Raw genomic sequence first — 18256 nt, forward strand, 5'->3', positions numbered from 1 at the left:
TGACCGCTAGGCTAATACCGCGCGGCGTGTGAAGTTTGCTGGAAGTACTGAGTACTCTCACTCTCAAATTCTGGAGCGAATATAGTCCAGGCAATTTGCACGCCATGATTTACACGGCCTAAAGACATATATGTAGTTTCTAACTTTTACTCCTGAGTTATTGTATGAAACGTTTATTGAGTAGATTGTGTCAGCACCTTCAGATTTTAAAATCGATCAATTTATCTTCAATACAGAATACCAAATTTTTGTTGCCTCTGGAAGCGACTAACATGCAACCAACAACTGGGAATGACCGTTTTTACCGTTCCGCGATCTAATCAGTGACACGGTCTAACACCCAAAATGATAGTATTCACGTTGATGGTAATCGTGGAAGCTTACGAACGTATAATAGTAGCTCTGTGCCTACATTGGTTAGCTGGTTTTGTTCTAATCAAGGAAAATTCTTGTCAATACGGCATATCGAACACGACTTCTTCACGTCGAAGTCAGTTACGTGGCTACACTACGAACAGATCCCCACGTCCCATATGTTCATGTAAGCTCCTGAGAGACTCTTCTGCAGCAGATGCCACGTTCGATTCCTGGTCTGGTAAAGCGTCTTAACTTGTCTGTTCTATTCGAAAGTGTCAAACAGTCATCAGCTATCGAGCTACACAGGAGAAGTACAACATTTTTTTTATCGATAGCACGCCTTGACGACAGTGAAAAGAGGCGATACTCTGTAACAGGTATGTTTGGAATACGACAATTTTCCGAACATTTCACTAGTGTTTCAGATCGGGTTTCACTCGGAAGGCAACTTTATGCACGCTTGTGATCTGTGATAAAATTGACGAAGAAAGCATTTACTGCGCGAGACTCGAGGAAAATGAGTCCATGTGGTAGCCACATGGAACGAGAGCTTCCCGGCAGGAGGCGACGAAACATCCGCGTCACGGACGGCTGTGGTTCCAAGGCGCCGGCGGGCAGTGAATGTTCACCGCAGAGGCCGGCCGGCCAGCTAGAGCAGCCACGGTCTGAAGGCGTCACCGACGCCGGCCGACGCTCACAGGGAGTCCGTCTGCTGCGGCTCCAGTTTGGGGGTGGCGGTGGCGGCGACAGCGGCGCTACCGTCGGCGGGGGCGGCGGCGGTGGCCGCGGGGGAGGAGGTGCGCGACCCGCCGCCTGCGGACCCGGTCGGTGCGGGGGCGGGGCCGTCGTCGCCCCCGCGGCGCCGCCCGCCGTGCTCGTGCTTGACGTAGTCGACCACCAGCTCGAGCCCGATGAGCGCGCGCAGGTCCTTGCAGGAGGCCTTGCCGCCCCCGCTGCCGCCCCCGGAGCTGGACTCCTCCGAGTCGCCGCCGGTGCTGCCGGTGTCGCCGCCACCGCCGTCACAGCCCACCACCGCGCCGGAGGCGGTGCACGCGGAGGCTGACGCCGACGCCGACGTCGAAGACGACAGCGGGGAAGCGGCCTCCCGCATCGGCGACGAGCACGCCGCTGCCTGGCCGCGCACGTCCTGCAACAGTGCGGGTCCTCTCTAAATCACGCTTTCAGACATTACAGTGTATTTTTATTAAAATTACCCAACAACTACAGACGTTATTTAACACTGTATTGGAGACAAGCGTTTTGTTCGCGTCTTCGCCCGCATTCACATACACTCCTGGAAATTGAAATAAGAACACCGTGAATTCATTGTCCCAGGAAGGGGAAACTTTATTTACACATTCCTGGGGTCAGATACATCACATGATCACACTGACAGAACCACAGGCACATAGACACAGGCAACAGAGCATGCACAATGTCGGCACTAGTACAGTGTATATCCACCTTTCGCAGCAATGCAGGCTGCTATTCTCCCATGGAGACGATCGTAGAGATGCTGGATGTAGTCCTGTGGAACGGCTTGCCATGCCATTTCCACCTGGCGCCTCAGTTGGACCAGCGTTCGTGCTGGACGTGCAGACCGCGTGAGACGACGCTTCATCCAGTCCCAAACATGCTCAATGGGGCACAGATCCGGAGATCTTGCTGGCCAGGGTAGTTGACTTACACCTTCTAGAGCACGTTGGGTGGCACGGGATACATGCGGACGTGCATTGTCCTGTTGGAACAGCAAGTTCCCTTGCCGGTCTAGGAATGGTAGAACGATGGGTTCGATGACGGTTTGGATGTACCGTGCACTATTCAGTGTCCCCTCGACGATCACCAGTGGTGTACGGCCAGTGTAGGAGATCGCTCCCCACACCATGATGCCGGGTGTTGGCCCTGTGTGCCTCGGTCGTATGCAGTCCTGATTGTGGCGCTCACCTGCACGGCGCCAAACACGCATACGACCATCATTGGCACCAAGGCAGAAGCGACTCTCATCGCTGAAGACGACACGTCTCCATTCGTCCCTCCATTCACGCCTGTCGCGACACCACTGGAGGCGGGCTGCACGATGTTGGGGCGTGAGCGGAAGACGGCCTAACGGTGTGCGGGACCGTAGCCCAGCTTCCTGGAGACTGTTGCGAATGGTCCTCGCCGATACCCCAGGAGCAACAGTGTCCCTAATTTGCTGGGAAGTGGCGGTGCGGTCCCCTACGGCACTGCGTAGGATCCTACGGTCTTGGCGTGCATCCGTGCGTCGCTGCGGTCCGGTCCCAGGTCGACGGGCACGTGCACCTTCCGCCGACCACTGGCGACAACATCGATGTACTGTGGAGACCTCACGCCCCACGTGTTGAGCAATTCGGCGGTACGTCCACCCGGCCTCCCGCATGCCCACTATACGCCCTCGCTCAAAGTCCGTCAACTGCACATACGGTTCACGTCCACGCTGTCGCGGCATGCTACCAGTGTTAAAGACTGCGATGGAGCTCCGTATGCCACGGCAAACTGGCTGACACTGACGGCGGCGGTGCACAAATGCTGCGCAGCTAGCGCCATTCGACGGCCAACACCGCGGTTCCTGGTGTGTCCGCTGTGCCGTGCGTGTGATCATTGCTTGTACAGCCCTCTCGCAGTGTCCGGAGCAAGTATGGTGGGTCTGACACACCGGTGTCAATGTGTTCTTTTTTCCATTTCCAGGAATGTATGTCACCTACAGGCTATTTAACAATTCATGTTGCACACTTCTGGAGATTGTACAGCAGACTTAGAAGGGAAACTCCACATCGCGCTCTCTCTCAGATTTCGAGGTAAGATGACCCAGTTGATTGTCTGACAAAACCAGAAGACAGCTCAAACAAGAGAACAGGAATAAATTTTACTGAAATATTGTAAGTAAGCTGTTTAGGTTTTTATGTTGGTAACGTCACATAGCGCTCTCTATGAAAATCATTGGCTGCGCTGTGTGCAGTCTATGGCTGGTTACCATTGTTGTAATATTCGCTATTGTAGTGTTGAGCAGTTGGATGTAAATAGCGCGTAGCGTTGCGCAGTTGGTGAGCCGCCAGCAGTGGTGGATGTGGGGAGAGAGATGGCAGAGTTTTGAGAGCGGATGATCTGGACGTGTGTCCGTCAGAGACAGTAAATTTGTAAGGCTGGATTTCATACATATATATGACTTTTGAACACTATTAAGGTAAATACATTGTTTGTTCTCTATCATAATGTTTCATTTGCTGGCTATACCTATCAGTACTTAGTGCCTTCAGTAGTTTGAATCTTTTATTTAGCTGACAGTATTGGCGCTCGCTATATTGCAGTAGTTCGAGTAACGAAGTTTTTTGTGAGATAAGTGATTCATGAAAGGTATAGGTTATTGTTAGTCAGGGCCATTCTTTTGTAGAGATTATTGAAAGTTAGACTGCGTTGCGCTGAAAGTATTGTGTGTCAGTTTAGTGTTGATCAGAATAAGTAAAGAGCGAAATGTCTGAGTACGTTCAGTTCTGCTCAGCTGTTTGAAAATCAAATAACGTAAGGGGTTTTTCAGCACAGTAATTCATTAATTTTTCTAAGGGGACGTTTCAATATGAAAAAAGAAGCAAAAATGAAAGAGCGAACGGTCCAAGCCCAAGGTGTGCAACATTGAGGGTCGTTCAACGGCCATTATGTGGTTATGTGGTCACAATGTTGGACTGCGAATGGAGAGATCCGGGTTCAAATCTCCCTCGGGGCCCTGCGTATATTTCCTTCTTCTCACAAAATTCTGAATCTTCCGTCCGGTCACTGACGTGTCTGTGCGCTGTATTCAAATTTGTGTCTGTGTCTGACGTAACGTCCGTTTGCAACAGCGAGTTGTAAGCAAGGGGCATCCGCACGTACGTACCTCCTATATGTTCTACATAATTGCCATATGTTATGACTCTCGCGTTCCGTTTTGCAAGTTTTGATTGTTGAATTCCTTTGTTGTAACATAGTTGACACCCGTTTATTTGTTGTTTTCATTTCTGTGAGAGGTCTACACGTCGTCTCACCTGCTCTCAGTATTCATTACATTTACTTGCAAAAAAATTGTTCAAATGGCTCTGAGCACTATGCAACTTAACTTCTGAGGTCATCAGTCGCCTAGAACTTAGAACTAGTTAAACCTAACTAACCTAAGGACATCACACACATCCATGCCCGAGGCAGGATTCGAACGTGCGACCGTAGCGGTCGCTCGATTCCAGACTGTAGCGCCTAGAACCGCACGGCCACTCCGGCCGGCCATTTACTTGCAGCAATAATATATTCTTACGACGTGACTCACATTTTGTAACCAAGGTACAGTACCAAAATTGCCAAGACTACAGAAATAGAACAGAACACGTCAATGATCGGACGGAAAGTGTATAAAATTGTGGAAAAAAAATAGGACGAAACAAAGATTTGAACATGGTTCTCCAGTTTTACAGTCCAACACCGTGACCACGCAACCACGACGCCGTTCTTCTAGCAGTTTGCTCAGTGTTGCTCATCTTCAACTTGGGCTATTCACTGTTTCTATTTTGTTTCATTTTTACAGTTCACAATCCTTCTACCACTTTTCATGCTTGATCTGTGTTTTCGACGGGCTATCCAATGGGCCATTTTACCACTAAATCTGAAGGGGGTGGGGGAGGTTGCGATGGGTGGAGGGAAGTGTTCCCCTTGTTAGTAGATCATGCCCGCAAGTGTCATCCAACGACGCTACAGAGACTCAAAGCTATAGGCGCCGGCGACTGTAAATGTACAGTGAGGTGACTAAAGTCATAGAACACCTCCTCATATCGCGTCAGACCTCCTTTTACCTGACGTAGTGCAGCAGTAACTCGACGTATGGACTCAAACACTCGTTGGAATTCCCCTGCAGGAATACTGAGCTATGTTGTCTCTATAGCCGTCCATAAATCCAAAATTGTTGCCAGTGCAGGATTTTCTGCACCAACTGACCTCTCCATTATCTGGCAGAAATGTTCAATGAGATAGATATCGGGCGATCTGGTTAGCCAAATCATTCTCTCGAACTGTCCAGAATGTTCTTTAAACTAACGGCGAACTCTCCAAATAGTCGAAAATAACAAGAGGACCCAGTCAATTCCTTGTAAAAGCACCCCTTGTCATTACGGAGCCATTATCTTGTTCACAACATTGGTCTGCCCCACAGTCAACCCTACCATCAGCTCTCACCGCCTGAAATCAAATGTGCATGAATACCTAGGGACTAAACTGCTGAGGTCATCGGTCCCTAGATTTACACACTACTTAAACTAACTTAACCTAACTTATGCTAAGAACAACACACGCGCACACCCATGCCCGAGGGAGGACTCGAACCTCCGGCGGGAAGGGAAGCGCAATCCGTGATACGGCGCCTTAATCCGCACGGCCGCTCCTCTGAGCTGAGACTGGTAAAAGCTGGCGTTGGAGTTGTCTCGCCCATCTTGAGGGACATGTAGAATTTGGTCACACACTTGCTGCGTGGACTTTGTTTGGTGTGGACCAATTGCTGCCGCTGTGATGGTTGCCCTCTGCATGTTGAATATCGTAAAGAGTATGGACGCTTTTGTAAATGTCGCCACCTCTAATATTTTGTAATATGATCAGGTCACAGTGATAATGTAGCGAGTCATTCATTTGATATTCAATTCATAATTAGAAAATTATTGGTTTGATTGCCGCTTCACGGTATCCATGTGGACCTTGGCCTGTAGCTCGATTTCATACGAGAGCTTATCGTGATAATTATTTTGTGCGGGAAGTTTTTCATTCTAAGTATCCACTGGCGTGATTTGGTCTGTTCAAATGGCAGTAATGTTTTGTGGACTTAGCGTTATGTGCTAAGGAATTAAATGTCTCCTCCCCACTCCTTAGAGAATGTAAATATATTTCATGCAGAAATGTTTTGACAGATGTGATATTACCGTGGTTACTGTACTCCATGCTTGCCTCCACGTGGTCATGACCGTCAGGTTTGTCTACCGAGCCGGCCGGAGTGGCCGTGCGGTTCTAGGCGCTACAGTCGGGAACCGAGCAACGGCTACGGTCGCAGGTTCGAATCCTGCCTCGGGCATGGATGTGTGTGATGTCCTTAGGTTAGTTAGGTTTAATTAGTTCTAAGTTCTAGGCGACTGATGACATCAGAAGTTAAGTCGCATAGTGCTCAGAGCCATTTGAACCATTTTTTTGTCTACCGAGGCATACGCTTGAAACCTAAGATGTAAATGGAGCCCTTTCTGCTTATAAAAGTGATACTGAGGTAAATTTTTCATTCAGATTACCTTAAGATTCCACACTTCCATTTTACTGTTGGGAAACCACCTTATACAAATAAGTGCAATAGAAAGGCGCAGCAGCGTGATTTATTACAGCCGCAGACGATTATACACTGAAGCGCCGAAGAAAATGGTATAGGTATGCGTATTCAAATACAGAGATACGTAAACAGGCAGAATGCGGCGCTGCAACAAGTGATTCACGATGATATGCAAATTTTTTAATATGTTATTCTACAAGTAAAACTAAAGAAAAAAGTTCATATAAACATGGGTCCGCAATTGCTTAGTTACAGAGTTACGGCTCATAAAAGATTTTGCCTGAAATTTAACAACTTCGCTAGTATGAAGCCATCTCAAAACTGTACGAGGTTAAGCTAAAGCACGATTTCCATTTATTTTGATGTTATTGATCTGGTGAATCTAATGATACACTTCCCAGACGTGTATCTGCAGTAGTTTTCCAGAACATCCAGAGAAGCAAAGAAGTAATTTCGTAAAATGTTTAATTTATCAACTACTTGGCCCAATTTGTTTTTTAAATTCCAGACAACTGCACAAAGTTTTCAGCAGAAGTTGTAGAGAATTTAATTTTGGAAACATGATGATAATAACTTTAACTGAAACTGTATGAATGTGTCAGATAATCTGCTTTTATTAATACCATAGCAAACGTGAATTCATGTTAAACCGGAAAAAAACAAAGTTCAGTGTTAAGGAAGTTGTACATTGTACATACAGTTTCACAATACATTCACAATAAATGTTCAAAAATGTCTCCTCCGAGTTAAATGCATGTGGCTGCACGTGTATGAACAGATTTTGTTGCTCGTTTAGTTTCACAAAAATGGTTCAAATGTCTCTGAGCACTATGGGACTTAACGTCTGCGGTCATCAGTCCCCTAGAACTGAGAACTACTTAAACCTAACTAACCTAAGGACATCACACACATCCATGCTCGAGGCAGGATTCGAACCTGCGACCGTAGCAGTCTCGCGGTTCCGGACTGAGCGCCTAGAACCGCTAGACCACCGCGGCCGGCTTTAGTTTCACAGGGTTGTTCTTAATTCGTCTATTGCATTCATAATGCGAGCAAGTAATGCCCTGCGTGCATTGTATTTGTCTTCATAAACTATGTCTTTCATCTGGGAGGCCACAGACGTGTAGCACCACGACCAATCCATTTCTGTGGAAAATGTTCATTTAAATGTGTAGTAACGGCGTTGGTGAAATGTGGAGGCGCGCCGTGGTATTGAAAATACATTTGCAATCGCGTAGCAAATGGAACATCTTCGAGCAAGCGGGGCATTTCTTCTTGAAGGATTTGTAAGTACGTCTACCCAGTTAGATGTCCTGGGAAAATGAATTGTCCAATAAAGTGTGCGTTGCCTATACCACACCACACATTTATGTTAAATCGCTGCTGGAAATTGCGTTGCATTGTTGCCTGTGGATTTGCTTTAGACCATACATGCTCGTTATGCAAATTGTTCATACAATCTCGAGTAAACTGTGCCTCATCAGAAAATAAAATGTATTTGTGAAACTCCCGATTAGTATTTAATCAGTTGCACAACTCAAAGCGAAGGGCAGGATCTCCCGGATGTAAATGATGCACTTTTTTGTTTGTGGTAATGATACAGATTGTTGTACTTCAGTGTAAGCCATACCTTAGATTGTGAAATGCATAATCGCTGAGGGATACGTCATGTGCTAGTACCCGGACTACATTGAACAGCATCCATAATATCCTCATCATCGTCTTCACGTATCGAATACTCGTGCTGATTATGAATGCTAGGTAGAGAACCCGTCTCCCGTAACCTTTGAAATAATTGCTAATTGATCGTGCACGCGGAATCCTCCAAGTTGGATAATGTACGCGATATTCGTTAACTGCAGCCTTAGCATTACCATCACATTTGTCATAAATAAATACCATATCGGCGTATTTCTCGGTCGTAAATTCGTTTGGCATCCCTGTATCATAAATAATTTACAAACTGCAACAGTTACTAAGTGGTTTCACTTAAGTACACTGTTGCTCGTTCAGTTTCACAGAGTTGTTCTTAATTCGTCTATTGCATTCATAACGCGAGCAACTAATGCCCTACGTGTATTGACTGCTCTTCACTGAACAATACAGAAAACTAACTCGTTTCTAGGTTAGGAAACGACTGAAATAACTCACTAACGGTTGCCAACTATGACATAAACCTTTCTACATTCTTAATGGTAAGTAAACAAATTTACTCGTATAAAAATCTTTGCTTCTCTGGGTATTCTGGAAAAATACTGCAAATACAGATCTGGAACATGTTTCATTAGATTCATCAGATCAATAACAACAAAATAAATGGAAATCGTGCTTTACTTTAACCTCCTACAGTTTTGCGATGGCTTCATATTAGCTAAGTTGCTAAATTTCAGGTGAAATTTTTTACTAACTGTAACTCCGTAACTAAACATTTGCGGACCTATATTTAAATGAACTTTTTTCTTTAGTCTTACTTTCAGAATAACATATTAAAGTATTTGCATATCTTCGTGAATCACCTTGTATAAGACAAGCGTCTGGTTACTGCTGCTAGAATGGCAGGTTAGCAAGATTTAAGTGACTTTGAATGTGGTGTTATAGCCGGCGCACGAGCGGTGGGTCACGGTATCTCCGAGGTAGCGGCGAAGTGGGGATTTTCCCGTAAGACCATTTCACAAGTGTACCGTCAATATCAGGAATCCGACATCGCTGCGGCCGGAAAAATATCCTGCAAGAATAGGACCAACGACGACTGAAGAGAATCGTTCAACGTGACGGAAGCGCAACCCTTCCGCAAATTGCAGCAGTGCTAAGCCACAAACAAATGTCAGCGTGCGAACCATTCTGCGAAACATCATCGATATTGGCTTGCGGAGCTGAAGTCCCACTCGTTTACCCTCGATGTCTGAAATCTTTTGAGCTTTACATCTCGCCTGTGCGTCACAACACAGACATTGGACTGTTGATGACTGGAAACATGTTGCCTGGTCGGACGAGTCTCGTTTCAGATTGTATCGAGCGGATGGACGTGTACCGTTATAGAGACAACCTCTTGAATCCATGGACCCTACAAGTCAGTAGGGAACTGCTCAAGCTGGTGGAGGCTCTGTAATGGTGTGGGGCGTGTGCAGCTGGAGTGATATAGGATCCATGATACGTCTTTGACGGGGGACACGTACGTAAGGATCCTGTCAGATCACCTGCATCCATTCATGTCCATTGTGAATTCTGATGGAGTTGGGCAATTCCAGTAGGTCAATGCGACAACCCACACGCACAGAATAGCTACAGAGTGGCTCCAGGAATAATCTGAGTTAAACACTTCCGCTGGACACCAAACTCCCCAGACATGAACATTATTCAGCATATCTGGGATGCCTTGTGGCGTGCTGTTCAGTAGAGATCTCTACCCCCTCGTACTCTTATGGATTTATGGGCAGCCCTGCAGGGTTCATGGTGTCAGTTCCCTCCAGCACTATATCAGGCATTAGTCGAGTCCATTCCACATCGTGTTGTGGCACTTTTGCGTGATCGAGGGGGCCCTACACGATATTAGGCAGGTGTACCAGTTTCTTTGGCTCTTCAGTGTATTTCAGGTACTATAGCAAGAGTAGGGGTGATTTTCCGTTGCGCAGATAATATTTTGAATTTCAGAGGCAGAAGGAGCAGTTTTTTTTGGGTGTATTAAATGGGGATTGAATATGTATTCAGTTCCTCGTAAGCTCCAAGTTGAATCGCCAACCGCTAAATGTTAGAATTAGCTTACAAAGCTTCAAGTGTTAAAATATAACTTCTGCGCCGATACTTCAAGCAACTGGCGGTATATAACTTGATGGTCACATTGAAAAACATGCCCATGTATAGTTAGTGAAATAATTCAAGTATAATTGAGAAATATTACGTTTTATAGTTTATGTGACAATAAGTTGCCAATGAAATTTGCAATAATATCATTTCGTTATAGATAGGGTAATGGAGGCAGTTTATGGAAGCAGCGCGTGGTCTGCAGGGTCTTTGATCGCTGGATAACTATCTATATATCTATAGATAGCGTGCTTCATAATAACGTAAAGAAAGCCCTACAGAATGTAACATTCTAAGAAAAGGTAATAATCAAAACATAAATTAAATCTGCTTCTATATCCATTTCATCAGAAGTTATTACTTAATTTACGTTTCACAGAATTGAATAAAAGTATCATTGAGGATGGCACAAAGGTGCAGAAACATGTTTCGGCATTTGTGAACAACAATTGCCATAATTTAGTCTGCAAATATTGCTGCTGTTAGACTTTCGAAACGAAACGACGATTAGCTGCTGCTGATCAATGGTTTAAGGGCACTAAACGTGTAAGATCATCAGCCACTTATTCGCTCCCCAGAAAGGAATCAGCGCATCCCATCCGTCTGCATGTCCAGTAAATCGAGACGAATCCAATGATGAAGGTCAACTAAGGTCACAAAGGTGGCATGGACGTCCATTTGTAGAAGGTGTTCGAAGTGATGACCATTGGTGTCAATGCAGTGCTGCAATCTTCTTATCATGGATTTAGTGGTATTCCTTATCACACCGGCACTAATCGAAGCACATGCTCTGACAATTCTCTGTCGTAACCGAGCGAGGTGGCGCAGTGGTTAGCACACTGAACTCGCATTCGGGAGGACGACGGTTCAATCCCGCGGCCAGCCATCCTGATTTAGGTTTTCCGTGATTTCCCTAGATCGCTCCAGGCAAATGCCGGGATGGTTCCTTTGAAAGGGCACGGCCGACTTCCTTCTCCGTCCTTTGCTAATCCAATGAGACCGATGACCTCGCTGTTTGGTCTCTTCCCCCAAAACAACCCAACTCCGTGTCGTTATCGTGTAAATAGTAAATATTCTCCGAACACGGCGTATACATCAACATGCCATTGACATGTAAACACCATTCGACGGTTTCGCAATACAACATTAATAACAAGAATTTTTTTTACATGTCTCATTTCAAATTTTACCCCACTTCTGCGAGCCAAAGTCTCCAATGTAGAAACAGTTGTGTGACATTCCTCGACAAGGGTACGGTGAGATCTTAAACGTTCATCCCTAACAGCTTGTAGAAGATGTGAGAAGGTAGACACTTGGATATGAGAAATAACCGAAAACAATAATAGCATAAAGAAGACGTAACACAAACTTGTACTCGGGAGGCACCAGATAATAGCTTATAACGACGGACGGCACAAAAATTAACAACAGCAAGGACTTCGTTAAATTTTGTGTAGTTCAAGAAGTGAACCAGAAACACAAATCGTTGATGCTGAAAACAACGACATTTCGGATGTGCAGGTCGATGGGGTGTATAAAGCCATCCGCCACACAATGAAAGGAAAGTCACCTAGATATGATGGTACTTCAGCAGAAATATTTAAAACTGTGTAAAGGGGGAGTAATTAATAGAACAGGAACTTGGAAACTATCTACAGAACATTCGTTCTGGACGACAAAGTCTGGAAAAATGCTGTAACTTCTCTAGTTCATACGAGAGGAGACACTTGCATGAAAAACTACAGAATCATCAATCTTCTCTCTGGAACGCACAAGACATTGACTAAAATTATTAGAAATCGCACATCATTGGATACAAGTGGGGCAGGGGAACAAGCTGGCTTTAGAAGTGTATATAGCACAATGGACATAGTTGTGACCGGAATTTTACAATGGAGCAATGAGTATTAATTAGCATTTTGTCGGGGATTCGTACATATTGAAAAAAATGCATTTCACTCTATTTCAAAAAAAAAAAATTGTGCTAAAAATCCTAAAGTCCTAGAGAGAGAATGTATTGATTCGACGTATGTGGAAAACGAAAAAATTAGAATTTAAAGACTAACCAGTCAGTGGCGCTCTACATAAAAGAAACCTATTCTTGAGGCTGTGGTGAACGTTTCCAGATCCTTGAACTGGAAAATGAATATGGTGTATGCGTTAATGCAATATATCTGATCTACCTCTGTTTGGTTGATGGCACTGAAGCAATGCCCGCACTGCAGATCAACTACAACAAGGCTTGGAGTAATTTAGGTGCGAAAGATTGTAAGTATCCTTGAAAGGCCATTAAAAACAGTTTGAAATAATATGAAGCTGATAAACTGGTAAGCAAATTTGTTCAGTTTATAGATTCAGCCTGGAACGAGCTGACGATTTTAGATTTTTGAGGCTGTTAAAGACATCGATTGAGTGGGCAGCGTAAGAAACGAACAGAAGACATTAATGCACTGTTCTGTTTGTGGTAACCTACATAATATTTTAAAAACAAGCTTGCGATGCGTCTAAAAAAGTAAAGGTTGCAATCAGTGTTTACTCCCAGTTTTGATTATGGTTATGAAAGATGGAATTTTAATGTGAAAATAATGCGGAGACTTTTACAAAAGAAATGTTTTTCAATGAGAAATGGAGAGACGTATGTTAGGCATTACTAGCAGATACCAGGAATAAAGAACTGAACCAGGGAATATAATGTAATCGAAGAGACGTTCTGCAGAGCTTGGTTTCTAATTTTGTAATCTGAAACTATCGGGTTCTTTCTCTTTGTTATTGACATTCTCTCGCATCAATTCCCATTTAATGAGAGCTTCCACTCATTTTGACAAAATCTTTCTGCTTTTCCCAACGACGGCCCTCTCCCGCAGGAACGTTTCCGAACAGTCTGGTAGCGCTGCTGAACCTATCTGTTAATTCTTCTCGGTCTATTGATAACATTGGCGGGATCTATTATGCTTGCTTGGGGCACGCATGTGAGCGGCCCCACGTGTTCCCAAGTTGTTTCGACTCTTCTCCAGAAGTTTCGCTGGGCAGCCCTTACACATCCTCCATGCACTCCCGATCCCTCCCCATACGATTTCCATATTTTTGGTGACCTGAAGAAAGACATCCATGGCCGTCGGTTTGCTTCGGACAAAAAAGTGTACGGGGTGGATACAATAAATTTTCCGTACGCTACAGCAAAAATTTTTCCGTGAATGCACCGACTGTACTGTCTCACAGTAAGTTCAATTTATTACAGTAATAGTTATGGAGATTAGTTTCGAAATAATAGTTTACTTACTTTTATCATCTGTCTCGTTTTCATTTGACTGTCACGTATACTTCCATTTCTGTACAACATTCGCAGTCCAGTTTAGCGGTACTGGATTCTATTAGTCAAATTTTCATGGGGCCTATTTCCTGCTCATGTTGTATCCCGGTAATCTGTCTTGTTTTCGAAGTACGACTGAGTACTGCTAGTACATTTACTGAGTCCCTGAATGATATACTGTGTTACTGCTGGAAAAACTTCCGGGAAGGCGTCCAGTTACATGAGGATCATTGAATAATTGAAGAGGCAAATATTTGTAGAGATGAAACACTTAGTAGGAGCAGTTTGTACTTTTATGACATTAAGTTGGCATCACTGGGATGAGAGGTGAAAAGCTGACGAACAAAAGTTGTTTCCTTTATAATCTCAATGGGACCGATGACCGTAGCAGTCTCGTCCCTTTCATCCCACAAACCAACCAACCAACCTATAATCTCAATAATGCATTTAAGCTTGTTGTGTCCATCTGAAGTTTCTACATTTGATTTACTAAGGTGAAAAACCTGCTAAAATCATTTGTCGAATTATTTTCCAGTATGGTGAAAGTATTATGAATTGGGGAAATTTCTATAAGTTGGTACTACAGTTCAAAATCCATCGAACCTCAGTGACTGATGAGCAACTTCCTAGCCGGTCGGATATAGCGTCAGATCCGTTTGAAATCCGCACTGCCGACATTATTCGTGGATACCGACGTAATGTAGTTCAACATATAGGAAAATAAAGCCAACAGTGACAGAAAACGTCGCGGATCTCAAAGAAAAAGGCTGATGTCGCTACCCAATAGTCTCCCTCTCCACTGCCCAGCTGACCAAAGAAAACATTCAGAAATGGGCTGGAAGATACAAAGATACTGCCTTATCGTCCCTTCAGTCCAAACTGGGCTCACTTGAATTTTCGTTTGTGTGGTCCACTCAAGGCGGCATTCAGCATAAAAACTTCGGCAACAGCGAGAAAGTCAAAAAATTGTGGGAAATGGCTCAAACAATAAGACATGACGTCTCTGCATCAGGTATACAGGTATAAAAGAGATGTCGTTCCGAGAATGTTGTTCCAAATTTTGCTAAGGTTATGCATCACATTGATTCTGCAGCAGCTAAGAGAATCAAGAAACGAGCCAGCCTCGCATTGGTACATGAGAGAGTGCAATTCACCCGCCGGAGCCTTGAGTTTATCTCACAGGAATTACTCAAACTGCATTTGCAACTGGCTAGTAAGTTCACTTCTTGTTCCTGGGATTGGATTGATGGTGTCACCTGGGTGTCAGCTGATTCCGCCTATAATAAGGCTACGGGAAGTCAAACAGCTAAGTTCTCACGTCTCCTTGACAAACCATCCCTGCAGGTTCCGTGCAAGACTGTCATCAATTTGAGTGGCATGGTGTTGAGTGATGATGCGGTCTCGGTTTTGCAGAAAGGTCTCAACTCCGCTCCCACTCCCAAGTTCACTCCGGTCGCAGAAATTGTTAGTGCTGTTGAACAGATTGCACCTCGACTTCCGCCAGAATCAGCCGAGGAAATACGTCGTGAAACTTGTCGTGCGTTGACGAAATCCAAGCCGATGAAGTCAAATATCAGCAGTAAAGAGAGGGCGGCCATTCGTGATCTGAGGGAGCGCTCTGAAATTGTTGTCTTACCGGCTGACAAAGGCAATGCTACAGTTGTTGTCTCCCATAAGGACTACACTGATAAGATGCAGAGACTGCTAAATGACGATTCCTACCGGAAGATCAGCGTTGACCCTACAAAGAAGGTGGAGAACAAGACGAGGGCGCTTCTCAAGGACGCAGATTTACCGGAGAGTGACGCTAAGAAATTGTTACCCCAAGGTCCGGTACCGCCTAGACTATATGGACTCCCGAAGGTTCACAAAGAGGGGGTACCATTACGCCCCATTGTCAGCAACATCAGGGTACCTACATATTTGTTGGCCAAATACCTGATGGGAATATTAAGTCCTTATGTGGGTAAATGCCCTCATCACATCCGTAATTCCGTGGATTTTGTTAAACGCCTTGATAGCTTCAGGTTGGATGAGTCAGATATCATGGTGAGTTTTGACGTCGTTTCCTTGTTTACGAGGGTACCCCTGCGAGAGTCACTAGAATTGATTAGTCAGAAATTTGACGAGAAGACCACTGAACTTTTTAAGCATGTCTTGACTTCCACGTATTTTCTTTTTAATGGAGAATACTACGAACAAACGGAGGGAGTCGCCATGGGTATCCCACTATCACCGGTGGTAGCGAATGTGTACATGGAGAACTTCGAGGAGGAAGCCCTGTCGTCATCCGTATGGAAACCTACTTGCTTTTTCCGTTACGTGGACGACACGTTCGTCATCTGGCCACATGGTATGGATAAACTCCTTGACTTCCTTACACATCTAAACTCCATACACCCCAACATCAAATTCACTATGGAGACTGAAACGGAGGGTAAATTACCTTTCCTTGACGTCTTGGTCAAGAGAAGGGCTGACGGCACCCTAGGTCATGGGGTGTATCGGAAGACTACGCACACTGATCTGTATTTGCACGCAGACAGCTGCCACCACCCTTCACAGAGGAATGGGGTACTTAAAACTCTAGTACATAGGGCGCGCACTATCTCTGACGCAGAGAGTCTACCCCAGGAATTGGAACATCTGAGAACTGTATTTCGAAAAAATGGGTACTCTGAGTGGCAGATTCAACGTGCTCTCCACCCAACCACTGCAGCACAACCTGTTGAGATGGATGAAGTCACGAGGGAGGAGGTAGGCACTGCATTTATTCCATACACAGGCGCACTCTCGGGGAAAATCGCCCGCATTCTGAAGAAACATCGGGTCGGAACTGTGTTTTGTCCTCCAAATAAAACTCGTGCACTGGTGGGGAGCGCCAAAGATGACCTCGGTTTGAGGAAGGCCGACGTGTACCAGATTCCGTGTCAGTGTGGCAAGTCGTATATTGGTCAGACGATGCGTACCGTCGAGGATCGATGCCGTGAACACCAGAGGCACACTCGACTGATGTATCCGAGCAAGTCGGCGGTCGCTGAACATTGTTTGTCGGAAAATCACGCCATGGAGTATGACCGCACGAGGATTCTGGTACAGACGTCGAGATACTGGGACAGCGTTGTTAGAGAGGCCATCGAAATTCGCACCAATGACGACCTCATAAACCGTGACTGTGGCTATAATATTAGCAAGGATTGGGAACCAGCGATTGGGTTAATCAGGAGTAAATCGAGCAAACGTATAGTTGCGACGACCACGGCGGACACACCGACGTCATCTCAGACGCCGTCGCAATCTGTTCCACCGCGCGACCGTGGCGCGGGGCGCGGACGGCGGAGGGAGCGCGCCGCGGGCGGAGGGTATTTAACTCGGCCGCCGCCGCGACCGAACCCAGTTCCCTCTGAGCAGCCATAGCGTACGGATCTCCGTGCCGGCACGTTCACAGGAGCTCAGTCCGTCAGTTCACCTGATGATGGCGACATGTATGATCGCCGAAATATTGTGCCCGTTGGACACTATAGACCGGCAGCATACCCGTGGATACTTTGATTATCAAATACGCCGGGAGAAACTCAAGAATCACATAAAAAAACTTGTTCATCGTTGCGACAAGTGCATTAATGTTGGTGGGGACTATGTTGAGAACTACAGTGGAACCAAGGAAACTGGTACCCCTGCCTAATATCGTGTAGGGTCCCCCCGAAAACGCAGAAGTGCTGCAACACGACGTGACATGGACTTGACTAATGTCTGAAGTAGCGCTGGAGGGAGCTGACACCATGAGTCGTACAGTACTGTCCATAAATCAGTACGAGCACGAGGTGGTGGAGACCTCTTCTAAACAGCACGTTGCAAGGCATGCCAGATATGCTCAATAATGATAATGTCTGGGCAGTTTGTTGGCCATAGGAAGTGTTTAAATTCAGAACAGTATTCCTGGAGCCACTCTGTAGCAAGTCTGGACGTGTGGGGCGTCGAATTGTCCTGCTGGAATTGCCCAAGTACGTCGGAATACACTTCGATGAAAGGATGCAGGTGATCAGACAGGATGCTTACGTACGTGTCACCCGTCAGAGTCGTATATAGACGTATCAGTGGTCCCATATCACACCAACTGCACACGCTCCACACCATTACAGACCGCTCCACCAGCTTGAACAGTCCCCTGCTGGCTTGCAGGATCCATGGATTCATGAGGTTCTCTCCATACCCGTAAACTTCATCCGCTCGATACAATTTGATACGAGACACGTCCGACCAGGCAACATGTTTCCAGTCATCAACAGTCCAATGCCGGTGTTGACGGGCACAGGCGAGGCGTAAAGCTTTGTGTCGTGCAGTCATCAAAGGTGCACGAGTGGGCCTTCGACTCCGAAAGTCTATATTGATGATATTTCGTTCAATGGTTCGCACGCTGACACTTGTTGATGGCCCATAATTGAAATCTG

At 45.5% G+C, this 18256-nt stretch overlaps 1 protein-coding gene across 1 annotated transcript in view; it reads right to left on the reverse strand.

The window, feature by feature from the left end:
* Window positions 1–807: 807 nt before the first annotated feature.
* The window catches only part of LOC126413158 (WAS/WASL-interacting protein family member 3-like), a 57882-nt gene continuing 40433 nt past the window's right edge, over window positions 808–18256 (reverse strand). The window contains exons 5-7 of the mRNA XM_050083053.1: window positions 1422–1504; window positions 1201–1325; window positions 808–1022 (exon numbers count right to left, since the gene is read on the reverse strand). Of these exons, the coding sequence (XP_049939010.1) occupies window positions 808–1022; window positions 1201–1325; window positions 1422–1504 (423 nt within the window). The remainder of the gene's footprint in view (window positions 1023–1200; window positions 1326–1421; window positions 1505–18256) is intronic.

This window comes from Schistocerca serialis, chromosome 7 (assembly GCF_023864345.2).
Source record: "Schistocerca serialis cubense isolate TAMUIC-IGC-003099 chromosome 7, iqSchSeri2.2, whole genome shotgun sequence".
Taxonomy (NCBI): Eukaryota; Metazoa; Arthropoda; class Insecta; order Orthoptera; family Acrididae; genus Schistocerca; species Schistocerca serialis.